General features: G+C 52.8%; 1 protein-coding gene across 1 annotated transcript in view; it reads right to left on the bottom strand.

Moving 5' to 3' along the window:
• Window positions 1–340: 340 nt before the first annotated feature.
• SH3PXD2B (SH3 and PX domains 2B) overlaps window positions 341–18,692 on the bottom strand; it is a 100,472-nt gene continuing 82,120 nt past the window's right edge. The window contains exons 10-13 of the mRNA XM_040630290.1: window positions 17,024–17,250; window positions 14,978–15,027; window positions 13,956–14,081; window positions 341–6,622 (exon numbers count right to left, since the gene is read on the bottom strand). Of these exons, the coding sequence (XP_040486224.1) occupies window positions 5,078–6,622; window positions 13,956–14,081; window positions 14,978–15,027; window positions 17,024–17,250 (1,948 nt within the window). The 3' untranslated portion in view covers window positions 341–5,077. The remainder of the gene's footprint in view (window positions 6,623–13,955; window positions 14,082–14,977; window positions 15,028–17,023; window positions 17,251–18,692) is intronic.

Below are 18,692 nucleotides of genomic sequence, written 5' to 3'. Positions count from 1 at the left end.
CTACCACATGCTCCTGCCCGGCAGTAGGCAACACCGTGAGAGGTTCAAGACACCTCCGTGTGTGACATCTCTCATCTTTAGGCACAGACCTGAGAATGTGTGGGAGATACCCAGCGAACACAAGGACACTTTCCCGTAGTTTCTGGACACCGTAATTCAAAGAATCAAGATGCACTAGGACCCGGACGGAGGAGTCACCCCCTATTGTCCGAACAGCTCACCCAGGCTTCTGTTCTTCGATCCTCAAACTCAAGCCCCAAAGGCCAGGGCACAAAGCTATGCGCCTCTTCTTTAGCCAAATGAGATCCATAGACGCTGCATCTTCACAATGAGGCTTGAAACCAGTCAAGCATTTTTATTAAAAAAAAAGAAAGAACAAAAGAGAAAGTCTAATGGTATATAGTCTATACATGCTACAGCTAATTGTTCGCCGCCCCTCCCCCTCACATTATATATCCTCATGTGTTTTTGTGTGTTAACAGGAAACAAAACCACCACCAGAATTTGTCAGTTTGCCAAGAGGGTTTGAGGAGCGCCGTGACAGTCAGGGATCTCCAGCGTCACTCTATGAGCAGACATGAGGTGGTGGGGCTGTCAGAGCCCCACTGTTCCTGAAGGGATGCACGAAATGGCCTAGTGACTCGGTGGTGATCAGAAGCAGGAAATGTGGGGACAGCTAAGGTGGCCGTGGTTTACCATCTCCCCTGTACGGGTGAAAGGGGCCTTATGAACAGTTACACGGGCACAGAGGCATAGACGGGCACACACGGGGATAAACTATGGACACCGTAGTTGCGTTAGAATTGCTTATTGCTGTAACAAGCCTGGTGGGGGGCACCTCCTTTTGTACGTTTACAGAAGGCCTGAAAGTGAAGGCTACTGGCTGTGGCACTGGGTTTGGCCTCTTCAAGGACAACAGAAGTTGAGTCACTTGTCCTGATTGGCGCTGAGAAGCCTACTTTGGAGTAGAGGGTAGAGACGGGAAGGAAAGAAGGAATGCTGACACATCATGAGGGTAGCACCAGAAACCAGACATCCCCCCACAGAGCTGGCCGTGAGTCTGCGGGAAGGGTCCTCAGCAGGTAGTTCGTGAGCAGGTGAAGACTGTGGAGCCTCTGGGTTTTAGCTCTGCAACTGCGGGATTGTCACAGGCTGTGGTCCGTCTAAAGGTCAGAACCTCAGTCAAGTTAGGAGCAATTTCTCCAGGCTAACAGAGGGCATCTTACACCCTCAGGCCTCAATGCGAGCCAAGTTCCCACTCCTCCAGGCCACCAAGTTTGACATTAGGTAATCTTTGGTCTATCGTACGGTATGGCTGGTTTGCACCAAAAGCTCTGGCAGAAGGGCCTGGACAACCAAAGGGGAGGGACAAGACTGCCAAGCATGGCTCAGGCTGTTATGTACCCACCACCACAGTCCGAAGAGAAGGGCGAGGCCTCCCAGGGAGCAGCCTGACCCAACCCTTAGAAACTGGGGCACAATGAAAAGACGGGAGCCAAGCCACAAATGTTCCTATTCTTGATGCCGAGTTACCAGCTATTTGAGGGCAGGAACAACTTCTTCTCTATCCAACTCAGGGCTTTGTACTTGATACAGGCTGTATACACACTAGACTGTCCATGCCTCAGCCTAAGGACCTTCCAAAACTTGGGGAGATTCGGCACCTGCCCTCTCCTGTGGCAAGTTTGGTGTCCTATACTCCACCTGGTGAAGAGATCCCCAGTGGGCTCAGCAATGTTCTAAGGCCAAGAACTTTGCCTGAGGAATTGGTGACGTGGGGAGGCCTTGTGGTAGAGGCTTAAAGTGACTATTGGAAACACGGTAAGGGCTCCAGCAATTCCTCGGTGAGGTAGGGCATTAAAAGTGGTTCATGACGGAGCCCAGCTCCCCCATCTCAGCCTGGGACAATGACGTAAACCCACCAAATGGCAGAGATTGTGAGTGAAACATTTTTGCAAAGGCCTATTTTGCCAAGTGGTGATCCTAAAACTCAGATTTTCCAAAGATGTAGCGGCACGGTGGTTTTTACATGCCCGCCTTTTGGGCTGGCATTTGGCCTGTGACCTACTGCCATGGGTGATCATGGGGTGAAGGGAGTAGTAACCTAAGTTAATGAGGGAGGGTCGCCTGCTTCCCTGGAAGTGCCCCGCACCTTCTGCTGCCGTTGGCAGAGGAAAAGTCACCCCTGGATTCAAGTCTCAGCATGGTCATGATTTGGATGAAACTGGGCATGTGACTTCACCCCGTGAACCTCAACTTTCTCCCCACAGCTCAGGCCTGATCCTATACACCTCACGGGGTTGTCGTGAGGGTTAAGTGAGAAGGGGAGCTGAAGCACCAGGAACCCGCCTGGAGCTCGGCAGGGGAGTCGTATCTGCGGTCTGGGACATTTTCTGTGGGCGGAGGCTCAGGGGAGTCTTGCACAGCCTCCATCAGTCGCTCACAGAATGGCGGCCCCGGGGCTGGACGCTGTAAAGCTAAGTGGTCAGGCAAGGACAGCCAGGGAGAGCCACCAGCCACCAGCCCCTCCACTTCGGGTTGCCCATGCGAGTGCCCACCACTGTGGCACACGGAGCCCGAGAGAGGAGTCCTCAGGCCATAGATGTGTCCTGAGCAAAGAACGGTGAACAGAGAGGAATGTGGCTTCAGTACCTTCAGTTCACGTCAGAATAAAATAATAATAATAATAATGATAAAAAGCCAAGTTCTTTCATTTGCAGGAACACTTCTGCCCACAGAAAGGTGGAACCAGTCTATTCCCACCCAGCTGACCTTCAGGAGGAAGGAACGAGGCCAAAGATAAACCCTTTGTGTGGAAGCAGCAAACAAAAACCATGGTTCTCAGAGCCAGGCAGGGAGCCACATGGATCCTGGTCTACCCGGCGCCTAGCACGTGGTAGGCGCTCACAAAATGCTTGAAAAGGTCACAGAAAGCAGAGAGTGAATCAGAAAAAAAAAAAAAAAAAAAGGCTGAGTTCTGTCTTCTGAAATGTAGTCAAATCCTGCATAACAGTTTCATAAAAGCTGTTTAAGCCAAAGAGGGTCAAAAACTCTGGAAAAACATGCTATGCGCTTCCTTCCGAGTGAGGGGACCTCGAAGACGTGGGTGGCCCTCTCCCAGCCTCCCTGCTTCCCCTGACTGCCATCCTCCCCCACGGTTCTGGGCACAGGGCCAAGGGGCAAGTGGGCATTGCCAGAAGCACCTCAGGGCTCTGCCCCCAAGATCCTCGGGGATGGGGTTCACAGACTGACCGAAGAAGGAATAAGGATGCTACTGTGAATCAGAGAACGCTCCTTTTCCTGTAGAAGCATCCAGGGTCCGTGTGGCCGTGGGGGGAGGGGAGAGCAGAAGAGCGCTGTCTGCACAGAAATCTTTGGCACTGCAGGCGGACAGTGGGTGTCCCTGGGAAAGCTGGCCCTGCGGTCCCCAAAGCATCCCAGCAGATGAACACTGAACTGGAGATCTCTGAGCCGGATCCCCATCGGCAGGGCAGGGTGGGATGAAGAGGGCTTCTGCCCTCTCACCCACCTCGCAGCCAGGTCCATGGGCAAGAACTCTGGGCTGGGAGCCACAAACCCTGGGTCCTGATTCTAATTCTGCCACGTCGCTGTGCCTCTGTGTGCCTCGGTGAACTGTATCTGTCCAAATGGAAGTGAGAGGACAGAGAGCGAGAGTGCACGCACAAAAAAGAAATAGAGAAAAGTACTCCACGAAAGCCAGAGAGGAGCGGGAAGCAGCGGCAGTCTGTCTGTGGCCACCCAGCTGCTGGTCCTTGAGCCATCAGGGCCTGTCGAGGTTGGCATGGGAGACCACTTCAGCTCCACAAGCTCTATCCCCCAGAGGGGGCACCCGCACAGCAGCAGGAACCAGGGCCCTGTGGCGACCGCCAGAGCTCTGGGCGTCCCCCCCACCCCCCACCACAGAGGAGGAGCTGTGGAGGGTGCGGGGCAGCCTTTGGTGTAAGCTGCAGCGGGTCGGAGAGGTGCTGGGTGGGGGAGTAGCCACCAACGCCCCCTCAGCCACACCACAGGCAAGCCACGTGGCCACCTGCTTCCTCTTCCCTGCCTGGGTAGCTTCCTACTGGGGGAAGGGCCCAGGCATCAAAGTCAGGCCAGCTCGATTCAAGTCCTCTTTCCTCTTCTTCCTAGCTAGTGTGCCCTTGGGCACAGAGTCCGAGGTTCTCTGTCCATCAAATAGGTGTAATATCCCAAGAAAGGGCTGATGTGAGGGTTAAAACGGGAACGTCAAGTGCCAAGGACAGAGTCTGGCACCTATTAGCTACTGAGTAAAGGGGTGCTCACAAGGGGCAGGGATTGTGAATGGCTCCTTTCAAACAAACTTTGAGATTCTTGCTCTATGGAGACAAAAGGGAAATGGCCCAAGGTGGGGTGGAGATTCCCATTTAAAAAGCCCTACACAGGAAAGTGAAGCATGCTGGGGCTGGAAGCAGCCCTTTAGGATCTGTCGGGGTCCCAAGACAGAAGACGGGAGGCAGAATGGCTCAGTGGACCTTCAGGCCCACTCCCGGGGCAGCTGCATCTGGTTGAACCTGAGAGGCTCATGGGCCCAGAGCCTCGAGGAGGACATCTCTCTGGGACTGGCAATGGAGCCAACTGCCAGGGCATGGAATTCTTTCTGGTACCAAGCATTTTGGAAACGGAGTAAATGAAGTCCCTGGACTTTTAGAAACATGGAGAAGTTGGAGCCAGTTGTCACCGACTGGGTGTGGTGCCAACAATGAGACTGTTTCTGCAGTTTCCAGACAATGGGTTCTGATCTTGGAGGCCTTGGGGAGTCATGGTCCTGCTGCTAGGTGGCCTACAGAGGGTGGCAATGCCACTGGCCTTAAGGCAGGGATGCTGACTTGGAGAGGAAGCAGGGGCTGCGGCCTCCGAGCCTCCAGGGCATGCTGTGATGGGAGGGGCTCCTCTCCACCCGAGGGAGGGAAGAAACCACAGAACTCCAGAGTCTTCCTTCCTTTGAAGCTGCATGAAGGATGATAAATTAAGAGGCTTATTAAATATGTGGGTAGAGCCAGCAGGGGTGCACGGGACCTCCAGGCAGGGAAGGAGGCGGCTACGGCTTCTTTTTGAGATAGTTGGAAGGAATCCACCCTTCCCAGGAAGGGGCCCCGCTCAGGACCTGGCAGAACCACCAGCCGCTGCTGTTCTTTTCCCGGACCTCGAACACCGTCCCCTCCTGGAAGCTGCTGGTATCTCCGTCTCCTTCAAAGTTGGCCACCGCCACGTATAAAGAGTCCTTCGGGCCATCAGCGTTGGGGAAGGGGGCCGCCCCTACTTTCTCCCTGTTTTCTCCGATCTTGCCTACCATCCGTGGTCCTAGACCACCTTTGCCTCGCATGTCATCTTGGCCGCCTGAGGAGTTGGAAAGAAAAGGTTTGGCTTTAGGTGGGACCAGCAGGGCCCGGCCTGGGGCAGGAGCTGCCTTGCCTTCACTGGCTTCCCGCTGTGGCCCTCTGACCTCTGGGAGGGGCCTGGAGGATGAGGAGGTTTTCTTGGGGGGTGGTGGTCTCCGGGGCAGGACCACAGGTCTCTGCGGGGGAGCCTCTTGGAGAGGGGCGGGCACGCTCTTAGGCACAGGATCTGTGGTCTTGGCTGGCCTCGGAGGGGCTCTGCAGGACATCTCCTTTGGGCTGAGCCCTTCCTGTTTGCCCGTCCTGTCCTGGGAGTGGCCAGGCCCGTCACCTGGAAGGAAACTCCGGCTGAAGGCCATATCCTGGCCCACCGCAGCCTGGTGGCTGCTCTCTCCATCCAGTAAGGGCTTCTCTTGGGACTTGGCAGGCCTCAGCTTGCTCCTAAGGTTGCAGATGTCCACTTGATCTTCGCCCTGAGGTGGCTCTGTCCTGGGAGAAGGAGCTGGTTTGGGCCTAACCTGAGGTTTGGACTTCAGGAAGGGATTTTGGGGAATAACTTCTGGCTTCTCCTCTGGTGGGTCGGCTTTGGATTTGGCAATGGGTCGGAGGTTGGGCTTCTTCACCTCCTTGGCCAATACCTTGTGGCCACACTCCAGCCCCATCTCGTTTTTCAGCTGGAACAACTTGCTCTTGTCAGGTTTGGGCTCTGGTTTCCTGCTGTCCCGGGCTGGGGGTGTGTGTTTGGTCGGAATCATTGGCAAAATCATGCCCGGAGGTTTGGGTGAGGAGCCCCTGAGATGCTCCATCCTCTGCCGTTCCCTCTCCTGCAGCTCCCCCTCCGACTTGATGATGGATTCTTTCCGGGGAGGGAGGCTGGGCTTCTCCTCCAGGTCGGGGCTTGAGATCTCTTCGTAGCCGGCACAGGAGGACATGTCGGAAGAGGCCTTCCTCAGGGCCTCCTTGCCACCCTTCCAGTCTTTGGACCACGGAATCCCGGAGTCCACGGCACCGTGTGGTGCATCCGGCAGGGGCCGGGAGGGGCCGATGGCCTCACTGCCCGTGTTGTTCTCCATGGCTGCTGCGTCCCCCAGATGGAGCTGGGTCACCTCGTTGGGCAAGGGAGCCAGAAAATTGGGTCTTGAGGCACTGCTGGTCTTCTTATACTTGTCAATGAAGGTTGCTGGGGCCCACCCTTCCTTATCTTCAATCTGAATGTACCACCAGCCACTCAAGTTCTTCTCGATCACCTGGAGAGGAGGAGAGAGGAGAGCACTTACTAGGTAAGGTCTCGGGGCCAGCTGACCAGAATAGTCTGGGAGCACCTACAGTCTAGAATCCTTCTAGAACCTAGAAGCCGAGATTTTTCACTCAGCAGATTCGCAGACCAGGGCTGGGGTGAACCATCTATGGAGACTTAACTGTGTATCAGAGACATCTTACGCGGGGGTAGGTTCTTGTCTAGTTCTGGATGTCCCCCAAAGCAATCCTGGGGACAGGGACTTGGGTACGGGTAATTAATCTGAAAGGTGATTTCAAGAAGCACAAACAAGGAAATGGGAAAAGAGCCAATTATGAGGTTATTGTTCTGGGCCACTGGGATTTAACTGGCCAGGGACCCTCCGAGACCGTGCAGACTCATCCCAACTGGGGGATGGGCACATTTACCTCTGGATTCCTAGTCCCTGGCCCCCTGGGGCATGAATCCCCCTGGCCTTTCCGGGCAGGAGCCCTCAGGCAGGTGGAGGAGATGGGAGGCTGTCAGACGCAAGGGCCTGGGCGTAGCTGCCGGTCCACTCGGGCGGGTCGGGATGCAGGGCAGGCCACCGGCAGTGTCTGCTATTTCTCTGAAGAAGTACATGGCAAAATCCACACAGCCAAAGCTAGCCTTGATCGTGGCTCTTTTGGTTGAGCGCCAGACAATGCAGTTGGCTGGTGTTTAGAGGCCACGAAGTATGAAAAATGCATACCCTTAAACATGGGACTCACACTCAGCTCGTGTTTAGATAGAGGGGAACCCCTGCCGACGAAGGCGAAAGAAACTTTCATCTTCTCTGCTTCTCCCTCTGGGATATACACCCATCGGATGGAATCACCCACGGAATTTAAAATCGTATGGTTCCCATCTCCTCTCTGTTCGGTACTGTATGGCTGAGTCGACTGAAAGCTGTGCCTGTTGCATGTTAGAGGCTGAACTGTGTCCCCTTCAAATTCATATGTTGAAGCCCTAACTCCCATATCTTAGAATGTGATTGTATGTGGAGATAGAACCTTTTAAGAGGTGATTAAATCACACTGAGGTCCTGTGGGTAGGCCCTGAGCTAACAAGACTGGTGTGCTTGTAAGAGGAGATTAGGACACACAGAACATACAGAATGAGGGACGACCACGTGGGAACACAGCAAGAACGCAGCTGTCTCTCAGCCAAGGTGAAAGGCCTCTCGAGACACCAAACCTGCTGACACTTTGATCTTGGACTCCCACCTGCAAAACTGTGAGGAAATAAATCTGTTGTTTAAACCACCCAGCCTGTGACATTGTGTGACGGCAGCCCCAGCAAACTAACACACTGCGATTCCCTGGCAGGCCCTGTGTGTAGGAGATCTGATGAATGGCTTGCAACCACGTTATGAGATGGGGATTATCGTCCCATTTTACAGATGCAGAACCGAGCCTCAGCGCAACTGAGGAACTGGCAGGGGGTCATGTGGAAAGTTAACGGTGGAGGCGCGAGTCAAAGGCAGGTCGGTGGGTTCCAGGGTCCGAGCCTTTACCATTACTCGACCATGCCTGGGCAAGGGGACCTGCCTCGGGAGGAGCCGTGCTTGAGGAGGGAAGGTGCTGGGGGCAGAGGGGGCCGTGGGTGAGGTCCTGCCACCGCCCCCCTCCGCCCAGCCCAGCTGGAGAGGAACAGCAGCCACAGGCCGGGTGCAGGAGGCAGAGGCTGGGCTCTGGGCCCGCAGGCTGGGTTCTCGCTCTGCCTCCACCTTTTGCTGCCTGCATGGCCCTGCGTAAGCCGCATGCCTGAGATTCCACAGCCCCAGATGCGGAGGCTGGCGAGAACAGTAACACCCACTTGCAGGAATTTCATGATGACCACATAAGCTAATGCAGACAATAGCCCTCGATGGATGCTGAAAGGTAAATGTTCCCTATTATTAAATTACAGTGCAGCTCACTGACGGGGCAGGATGCATATGACATGTCCCACTGGTAAATGCCAGCCTTTTACGTGATGGTGACCAGTGTCTCAAAAACACTCAGTAGTTCTGGTAACAAAGTGATTCTGGGCATACAAGTCACTGTCGACACGTCCATGAATTCAACAATTCTAAGTGTGTATGTGAGAAAATGAAAATAGGACAAAAATCACAGTGAAATATATGAAAGAGGGTTTGCAAAGCTTACACTCTATGCAAATACTACGGCAGAAGCTCTAAACACTTGTGTTCTTGATCACGATTTATGGGAGTTTTCATTTACTAGAGAGAAGCCAAGAACTATTATGAATAAAAGCAAATGCCAAATCACAAGAATGGAGAGGAAGGAAAAGAGCCTGGGCTTTAAAACCAGAGACACTTGGGTTCAAATTCCAGCTCCACCCCTCACTCGCTATAGAACCTGGGGCTATCGGCCTAACCTCTCTTTGTCTCAGGTACCTCTGTAAAATGGGCTGAAGATCTCAACCTCTCGGGACTTCTGTGAAGACAAGTTACCACGTAAGTATCGTACTAGAGGGTATCTATACCAGCACCACCATCATCATTCTCATCGACACGTGTTTTGAACATATACAGACCAGGTAGGGAACTAGGGTGTTCCCAGTAGTTCCATTGCTAGACCACGGTGGCTCCATTAATGAACTCTGCAGGCTAAGACGACATTGAAATGAACCAGGGAGCAAAAGTGGAAAGAGGAAACTATGAGCAAGTACAGAATTGCTCATGAGAAAAGAATACTTGGTAAAGCCAAACGCTGACATCATAGAACAATCCGCAGAGAAGTTTCAAGGTTCGGTTCAAAGAATGTTGGGTATGTGAGCTCTTTATTGGATCAGCTTTAGCAAAGAGAGACAGGATAAAGCCAGAAATAAAAAAGGGGACTGGTTCTAGTTGAAGGGGGGATGGGGCCAGGAGGGAGGCTCCCAACGCCCGCAGAAAGCCCCAGGGACCCATGAGCTCTCTGCTGCACGCAGAGTCAGCCCTCGGCTTCAGTGCATTGTCCACGACACCCCGAGCTGCCCTTGGCTGATTTCAGAACATTCTGAGCCAGGGAGCGGTGGTGCCTATCGGCAAATGTTCAGATTGCCAGCATGCTTGGAACAATGGTGTGTGTTTGTACAAAATGCTGGAAACTCATTGTCTTAAAGGAGAAGGTGGTTTTATTGTGTTTTTCAGTGCTCTGAGAAGAAAAGAAGCACAAAAGTTTACACTATGTAAGTTGGACTTCTGGTTTCCACATGAGAGAGAGAGAGTGAATAGCAGCTTCCCCTTTATGCAACAAATCGAGGGAAATAAATGAATATAAAGCCCAGCTCAGAAGGAGGACGTGGGGTGGGGGAAAGGTAGTGGACCAGGAATTGTGAGGACTCACAGATAGACAGAAGCAGCAGAGGGAGGCTGTGGCCCAGGACTGCTGCAGGGGTGCCTGCTACAAAAGGTGGAGTAGGGCTGAAGCCCCCCACCCCCGGACTTCAAGGTGGTGGAACCCGGGTATAGGGAGGTGCAGGAGAAGGTGACAGGGAATTAACTGATATACCATGGCAGAAGCAGCCAGGCTGGGTGACCTCTCACGCCCCTTATCTCACCCTTATAGGGCGGGCAGAATAAAGAAGGTAATTGCTCACAAGTGCATGCAGTGAATGCGAGAGCTTGGATCAGAGACACCCAGCACTGTTCAGTGGCTGGCTCAGAAGTCCCCCACCTGGCGCTGAAACCCACGGCAGGTGTCCAGCACCTTGGGTACACGTCCCAGCTGGGCTGTCTGACCGTCTGCTGCCTCGTCTTGCGCAGCCCAAGGTGAGTACTAACACCGTGAGAAGAACTGAAATGAACACCAAACACCATGGCAAAGGACATACAACTGAGAAAAGAGATAATGCACCATTATAATGGGACCTTAAAGTCAACATATTTAGTATCCTTAGAGAGGTACGGAAGGGCACCACGTTCATAAAAGAACAGGCTACGCTGGAACAAGAACAGGAGACCCAGAAGAGGAATCGGTAAGAGCTCTCGGACGTGGAAATCACAACAGCTGAGATGAAATCAGCGGTGAACTCAACTGTTAAGGAGCAAACGAGCCAGAAGCTGAAGCAGAATGCAGCATAAAGGCACAAAGATGGAACATGTGAAAGAAAAGTTAAGAGATGTGGAGAATAGGGCCAGAAGCTTGCATAGCTGTGTAATAATAACTGCCACGGGAGGAAAGAATAAAGAGAGTGGAGGGATGCAATATTTGCAAAAGGAAAAGTGGGGAATTCTCGGGGAAGATCTCCTGAGGCCTAGATCGAAAAGGCCCACCACGTGCTGAGCAGGGTAAAAATAAAGAAAGTCACACCGAGACACACTTCAGTGAAATTCCAGCATATTAAAGACAATGAGGAACTCCTGAGAGAATTGGAGAAATGGCAGATACCGAACACAAGAACGAGACTTAGGTAGGTAGCAGCTTCTGACTGGTAGTACCAGATGTGGAAGAGAACTCAGTGCTCTGTTCAAAGTGCTGAGGGAGGGGCGCCCAGGTGGCTCAGTCATTAAGCATCTGCCTTCGGCTCAGGGCGTGATCCCTGCGTTCTGGGATCGAGCCCCACATCGAGCTCCTCCGCTGGGAGCCTGCTTCCTCCTCTCCCACTCCCCCTGCTTGTGTTCCCTCTCTCGCTGGCTCTTTCTCTCTCTCTCTCCATCAAATAAATAAATAAAATCTTTAAAAATAAATAAAAACAAAAAAACCAAAAAACACAAAAAACAAACCGCTGAGGGAAGAGGACTTTCAATTTGGAAGACAAAACCCAAACAGTCACTGAAGAAAGAGGGGAAAACCACATGATGGTTTTCCATGATGTCAAGAAAGCAGTACAGGGGCACTTGGGTGGCCCAGTCAGTTAAGCATCTGCCTCTTGATCAGGTCATGATCCCAGCGCCCTGGGATCGAGGCCCACATCGGGCTCCCTGCTCAGCGGGGAGTCTGTGTCTCCCTCTCCCTCTGTCCCTCCCCTCTATTTGTGCTCTCTCACTCTCTCTCTCAAATAAATAAAATCTTAAAAAAAAAAAAAAAAGCAAGCATGTACAGAAGTGAAGGACTACCCTCAGCTAAAGGCTGAGACATATGGCCCCAGAGAAGCCATACAGGGCAGGGAAGGGAAACCAGTGTGAATCAGGGGAGGCTTCCCAGAGGAAGCAAGGATTTGAAGAATGAGCTGGATTTTGAGATGCCAAGTTCAGTTCAAAAAATGACCGGGCGTGCCTTCTGTGAGAAGGCAGGTGGGGCGCTGGGAGGTGGATTAAAGCAAGGTCATCCCTGGCAGAGAAAGTAAGAGAGCTGGGGAAGGGCCAGCTTGACCAGCGGGGATCGCAGAAAAGCAGCAGGCACAGGCTTTGTTTGGAGGAAAACCCTGGAGGTGAAAAGATGTTGGAGAGAAGGGACATGTTTCACGTGAGAATTGGATGTGTAAGTTTCACGGCAGCAAAATGGGGTCACTGGGCGTCGAATGATCTTGTAGCACAGGCAAGATGCCTTGTGAGTCCTCCCTGAAGATCTCAAGTTGGGAAGGTCAGAATTGGGGGGAAAAAGGGCAGGAGAAACAGGTAAGAAGCCTTTTAGAACTCTGTGGGCATTTCTGCTTGCCCCTCAGACTGTCGACACAGACTGGGATTTGCATTTTATAAAAATTAGTTTGAGAACTTTATTTAGCTCAAGCTCTTTAAACCTCCCCGAAGACAGCCCTCCTTGAATGGACTGAAAGACACTTGGCTTGACGCCGACAAGCTTCTGGAGAGGCTGGGCTGAATCACTGGTGCTGAGGCCCAGGACACACCTTTAGGAAGCCACCTTCTGCAGAGCTGACTGGGCAGCTGCCCCAGGGCAAGGGGAAAGAGGCGGGAGGTGTCAGGGCTGGAGGGAAAGCAGTGGGGGCTTTGCAGATCTCTTAGAGAGTGACTGAAGACCCGCAGGGCATACCACACTTACGCCCGATGCCACAGTCATCCATTTACTCCTACTTCCTTCAATCGTCCCCACATTCACTCCTACAGCAACGGCTTACTGAGCCCCCACTGTGGACCAGCCCCGATGCCGGGTCGCTCCTACAGCAACGGCTTACTGAGCCCCCACTGTGGACCAGCCCCGATGCCGGGTCGCTCCTACAGCAACGGCTTACTGAGCCCCCACTGTGGACCAGCCCCGATGCCGGGGCTATGGGTAAGAATGAAGAAGACACTCCCTGGCCGCCTGAATGGTAAGCAGGAGGCTAGTGGGGAGACAGATTTTCATCGGTTCAACAACATTTCTTGCAAACCTACCCCGTGCCAAGCACCGTGCCAGCTGTAAGGATCCAGGAGTGAAAAACAGATATGGTCTCTACTACCCTCCTGAAGTTCCCAAATGCCCAGCAGGCCCATAACAATGGGGTGTTAACAGCCCTGGTTCAAATCTGGAGACAGACAGGGGTCCAAATCCTGGCTCTGTCACATTTTAGCTGTGTGATTTTAGACAGCACCTTTCTTCGTGAGCCAAAGCTTCCTCATCTGAAAAACGGGGACTGTGAATGGTCCTGCCTTGCAAGAGTAAAGGGTTAGGAGAGACACTGAAGGGGAAGTGCTGAGTTCAGTGCCTGGCACCTAACTGCTCCACCATTACTTACAGGCTCTCCGGGAAACATCGGAAACAGCCTCAAGCTCTAACTCTACGAGGAAAGAAAGGAAATGGAAGGAGAGAAAGGGTTTATGTTGGCCTTTGTGCAGAAACGGAGCAGACATGCAAAGGAGTAGGAAGAAAAGGAGAGAGAGGCAAGAAGGGAAGTAGGTGGTGATAAAAACAGAATACAAGGCAGTCACAAAAGATCCCACAGTGTATGATTCCACTTACATGAAATGTCCCAAACAGACAAAGCTATAGAGACAGAAAGCAGATTAGTGATTGCCTAGGGCTGGCGGCAGGGGAGGGATTGAGGGGAGACAGGGAGTGACAGTAAATGTGTACAGGGTTTCTTTTTCGGGTGATGAAAATGTTCTAACACTGAATGTGGTGATGGTTGCACAACTCTGTAAATATACTAGAAACCATTGGATTGTATAATTTAAACCAGTGAATTGTACGGTGTGAATTATAATTCAGTAAAGCTGTCACAAAGAAGGGCAAGAAGGAAGGGGGGGAGGGACGAAGGAAGGAAGGAAGGAAGGAAGGAAGGAAGGAAGGAAGGGAAAAAAGAAAGAAAAGAAAAGAAAGTGAAGACAAGAAAGCAAAGAAAAAAGGAAAAAAGAAAGAGAGAGAAGTAGGAGGTGAGAGGAGAGAAATGAGAGAAGCAGGAGATGGTACCATGGCACAAGAATCACAAGGAGGGAAAAGGACACCAGGTCCACTCACCTCGACCTTCAGACCCGCCTGGAAGCTGATGCCATCAGGGATGGTTGTCTGGAATTCGGCAATGGTGTAATACTCTTCCTCCACTTGGGGTGGAATGGGAGGCTTGGGCAGGTTGAGACCTCGAGGCTGGCACAATTAAACACAGCGCTAAATCCAGGGTAAATCCGTTACCATTGGCTGAAGGGGGGAGGCGCTAAGGGACTGGGGCACACAATCACCCTCGAGGGGTGCTGCTGGACCCATTTGGATTCTAAGCGACAAAACAGAAGACCGCTCAGATCCTTATCTCCTAGATGCGTCACTGGGCCATCAGCTTCAGAGCAAGGAGAAACATTGGACATTTACCTACGATCAGGAAAATCTGGGACAGGACAATAGTCTCTGAACTCAACAGGCAGCGAGAGTTGGGGAAAGAACACAGATTTGCAGGTCAGACCCATCGGGGCTGGAAATACTGCTTATGTGTGCTGTGCGCCTTCGGGCAAATCACTTCCCTTCTGGAGCCTCAGTTTCATCTCCTGTAGAATGGGGATCTACCTGGTGGGTCACTGCAAGCATTCACTAAGTTAATGTCATGAAGCTGCACATTGCACGGCACCCAACTGGGGCTCAATAAATGGCAGAAGGCTCATTTTTCAAAGTATTGGTTAGAAAGGTACCTGAAGAATGAAAAACAGAGTTTGACAGTAAATTACCAGAATGGCATCACAAACAATATTTGTGCCTCATCCCAGCTTTGGTTTCAAGTTAACCTTCTCTGAGAAGACTGATGGAAGATAAAACAAAGTGGGCTCGGGAGGCAGAGAGTATGTCGGAGACGTAACTGTCCCAAAGCCATAGGTAGCTCGCTTCCCCCCAGGGACCCTAGGCTTTGCCCCGTTGCTGGGACCAGCACTCCTACAGCCTGCTTCCCGAGGCAGCTGTGTGGAGAGGAAAGACAGCGTTTCTGGAAAGGGCAAGGTGGGTGTGAGGGGCCCGCTTCAGGTCAGGGGCTGGCTTCCCGGCAGCACCGGTCCACTTACTATGGTCATATCCCGGCGAGGAGGCGGTCTCTGCCTCATCTTGGGTGATCCTATAAAGAGACGAGATCTTATGGTGCACACGTGCGGAATGCTACAGACGCGATTCCTGAGGGGGAGCCCAGGAAAGATCTGTTCTGTCCTGCTCGGGATCCAGCATCACTCTCCGGGCAGGTATTAGTGAGCCGCTGAGACCCTTCTCGTGGGAAGGAACAGCCTGACCGGGAAGGGGCTGCTCAGACTTGGCTTGGGACCCTCAGGACTGCCCATGTGCTGGAGCGACGTGAAGCTTTCCACAGAGGCCGGAAAGGGTGGGCTTCAGTAGAACACGGGGGTTGGCTTGCCACCAGTCATCTGACTCTGACCCACAGGCCCCATAGGTAGAAGGGGGATAATGTTGGCCTCCCAGGAGCAGTGGCGGAGATGAAAGTCAACGGTACGTACCAGGCGCTTGGCACCTGGAGGGCGTGCAGTATTGAACAATACATAAACAGGACCAAACAAACTCGGACTGCTGACATCAGGGGTTTTTGCTCTGGAATTGGGTTGCCCTCGCTCTGGGTCTCAGGGTCAAGAGGATGACTGCAGGGGTCCGGGCTCCTGGTTCAAGGCAGAGCGAGTGTCACCCCCTGAGCTGGCTCAGCTCTAGTTTGGCAGCTGGGATGTGGAGAGGACTGCTAATTTCTTAAATACCCATCTCCTCTGTCTTCTGTTGGAATTCAACAGCAATAGAGTTTTAGCCAGATACTTAGCGGCTACATAAAGACTGCATTTCTCAGACTCCCTTGCAGCTAGGTATTGCCCTGTGACTTAGTTCTGGCCAGTGGGACATGACAGAGGGCAAAGTGTGTAGCTTCCAGGTCAAGTCCTCTACTTTCCCCCACCTTCTTCATTGGCTGGACGAGTGGGGTGCCATCTTGGACCAGAAAGATGAGGGCAACACAAGACAGATACCATGTAACAAGACCCCTGACTCATGAAGCTGCCACAGGAGCTCTGGACACAGAGCTGGACCACTTCAGGAGAAAGAAACAAACATCTAAATGTATTTGTGCCCCTGTTATTGGGGGTGTATGTGTGGCGGGGGAGGGGGAGTATCTTTGCTTGAGCATCCAAATGTATGTCCTCATGAAGACGTGGGGTTTCAGACTCTCATTGGCGCTAGCGTTAATGGGAATCCTCCTGGGCTCTTGTCCATGATAGAACCACAGAAAGCAGGGGCTAGCCAGAACCACCCTCCCCCTCACGGCATATCAATGTTTTCTTCTGAGAAATCAGCTGGGCAGAGGATTGAGAAATTCTTGAGTTTCAAGAATTCACTGACTTCTAGAAGTTTGCTGAACCACTATAAATAGTTGGTGAAGCCTAGCCAGGGGGAGGGCAGGGGACTTTCCCAGCAGTCGGCTTCCTCTCCCCCCTCCCCCCGCAGCCAAGACAGGGCCGTGTGCCCGAGGCTGGGGTCCGGTGCAGGTCGCAGACAATAATAAGGAGCCTACTCTTAGGTGTGTTGGGAACATTAAACAGAAACATATACATGGGAGGCTTTGGAAAGGAAGATGGATAAAGAACTGTGGTTAGAGAAAACTCAACACAAGGTCAACTTCTGGCTCAGAAATGAGGCCACCCGGAGAGGGCACAGGAGCCTGGAGTCAGGTGGGCCTGAGTTCAGGTCCCAGCCCCACCATTTACTAGCTGGATGGCCCTGGACAAACCACCTTATGTCTCTGGGTCCTAATCTGTAAAACAAAAGTAATTTAGACCCTCAAAAGCTGTTACAAGGAGCTAATGAGACTAATTATAAGATTCCTGGGACACAGTACGGCTTGAGAAACAGCAGCTCTCGTAATCACCACGAGATGGTAGAAAAAGCATGGTCTAGAATAAGCTACCTAGGATTTCTGTGCCTGTTTTCCTGTCTACAGGATGTGGGGCAGCAGGGCTGTTGTGAGGATGAGGGACATGTGAGAAGCTCTGAGCAAGGAGCCTGGCACACAGTAGGCACGCAGCCCCCCAGAGCTTGATGGGGTTGGGGGGGGGGCGGTCACTCACTCTGCTTGATGTCGCTGTCGGGCGCCGGGCGGCCTTCAAAGCGGCCGTCCCTCTGGTTGTTGGGCAGCTCCCTGTCCCGGCCCACTGAGCTCTGCTGCCGGGAAACTCCGTCTAGGTCGAGGACGCCGGTGTGGGCGGACGAGCCGGGGCCCGGCTTCGGGGGTAAGGGCTCCCCACTGCTCTTCTTCAGGTAGGAGGCTGGGGCCCAGCCCTCTTTGCCCTGGTACCTGGGAGGAGGAAGGATGCTGGACAGGCTGCTCAGCCGGGCCCCTGGGAAGAGGCTGTGCTTCAAGTCCCAGATGGCAGGAACGACAGGCCAGAGGCTGGCACACCCTTTGTTCCCCTCAACTTGGCATTCGAGGCCTTTCCAACCCGGCCTCTGTTGGCCTCCCCAGCCTTATCTCTCCATGTCCTTCCCATCCCATAAGGCTTGAAGTCTCCCAAATACGCCACCATCTTTTGCTCCCCCAGCCGCTGCTCTCGGAAACCCTGTGTCGGGAAAGCCCCTTCCCACTCTCCTCCCTGCTCTTCTTTCCCAGCTCTGCTTAATTAATGTCATTTCCTTTCTCAAGCCTTTCCTGAGCCTCACAGAGAAGAGCCTCCCTCCACAGTGCCCCACTGTCTCCCTCCCACGCCACCACCCCAGCACCTATGACACACGGTGACACTTGGCTATGGCGGTTCTGTCTCCCCAGTGAGAACACAGCGCCTGGGGTAGAGATGGCACTTGATGGATCTCTGTGTGGCGAGAGCCTTGGGGCGAGTGAACTGAATGAAGAAATAAAAGGACAAGCGGACAAAGTGCCCATGGGCCTGGCAAAGGCGAGCAGCCACAAAACACCTGCTACGCTCACTGTCCTGTTACCGTCATCACAGCGATGACAAGGATGACGATGATAACTGGCACTTAGTGGGTACCTCCTGTGTGCCAGTCTGTCCTAACCACTTTACGGCTGTGGAGACATTTCATCCATCCAACCGTGGGAGGCGGCAGAAATGGATTCAGACCTAGGCAGCAGGTACCAGTCTAGTCTGTGCTCCGATCCTCTGTGCGTTGCTGCCTCTTCCCAGCGGCCCCAGCTTCCGGCACAAAGCCTGGCACGGGCAGGGTGGGCTCCGGTCACACTGGTTAACACGTAGATTAAATGTGTTCCCTTCAGAGGGGAACGAAGCCAGTCGGGCTGGATCCAGGGCTTGCTAAGAATTAGCTGGTGGTCCCTGAACTGCAGTGACAGAGACCCTGACAGACAGCTCACTGAATTCCAAAGGGACTCAATGAGTGAGACGATGACTTAATTCTCTGCACAATGGAGTTCAGTTTAACAGCACGACCAGAGCGGTCAATCTGGACCAGAAGAGTGCTGGAGCCCGCTCGCACCAGCTCGAGAGTGAACTGTGTCCCTCTCTTCCAAACCCCACAGTTACTGACACTGCATGGGTGGCTTGAAATCACCCAATGGGAGTTTTTACACTATGGAAATTGGCAAACACCACAACTCAAGGGCAATCTCCCTTGGAGAACTGGATGTTAACTGTTTACGAGCACCCCGCTGGTCTGGCCCACAGAACAGGTGCCACCCTTTTGGGAACAGTTGAATAGACCTTCGTGACTAGAGATGACATACAGCAAGGCCAAATCTCTTGTCAGGAATCACTTTAAGAACTAAAT

Source organism: Ursus maritimus, unplaced genomic scaffold (genome assembly GCF_017311325.1).
Source record: "Ursus maritimus isolate PB19 unplaced genomic scaffold, ASM1731132v1 scaffold_15, whole genome shotgun sequence".
Lineage (NCBI taxonomy): Eukaryota > Metazoa > Chordata > Mammalia > Carnivora > Ursidae > Ursus > Ursus maritimus.
This window is presented reverse-complemented; position numbering and strand designations above follow the sequence as displayed.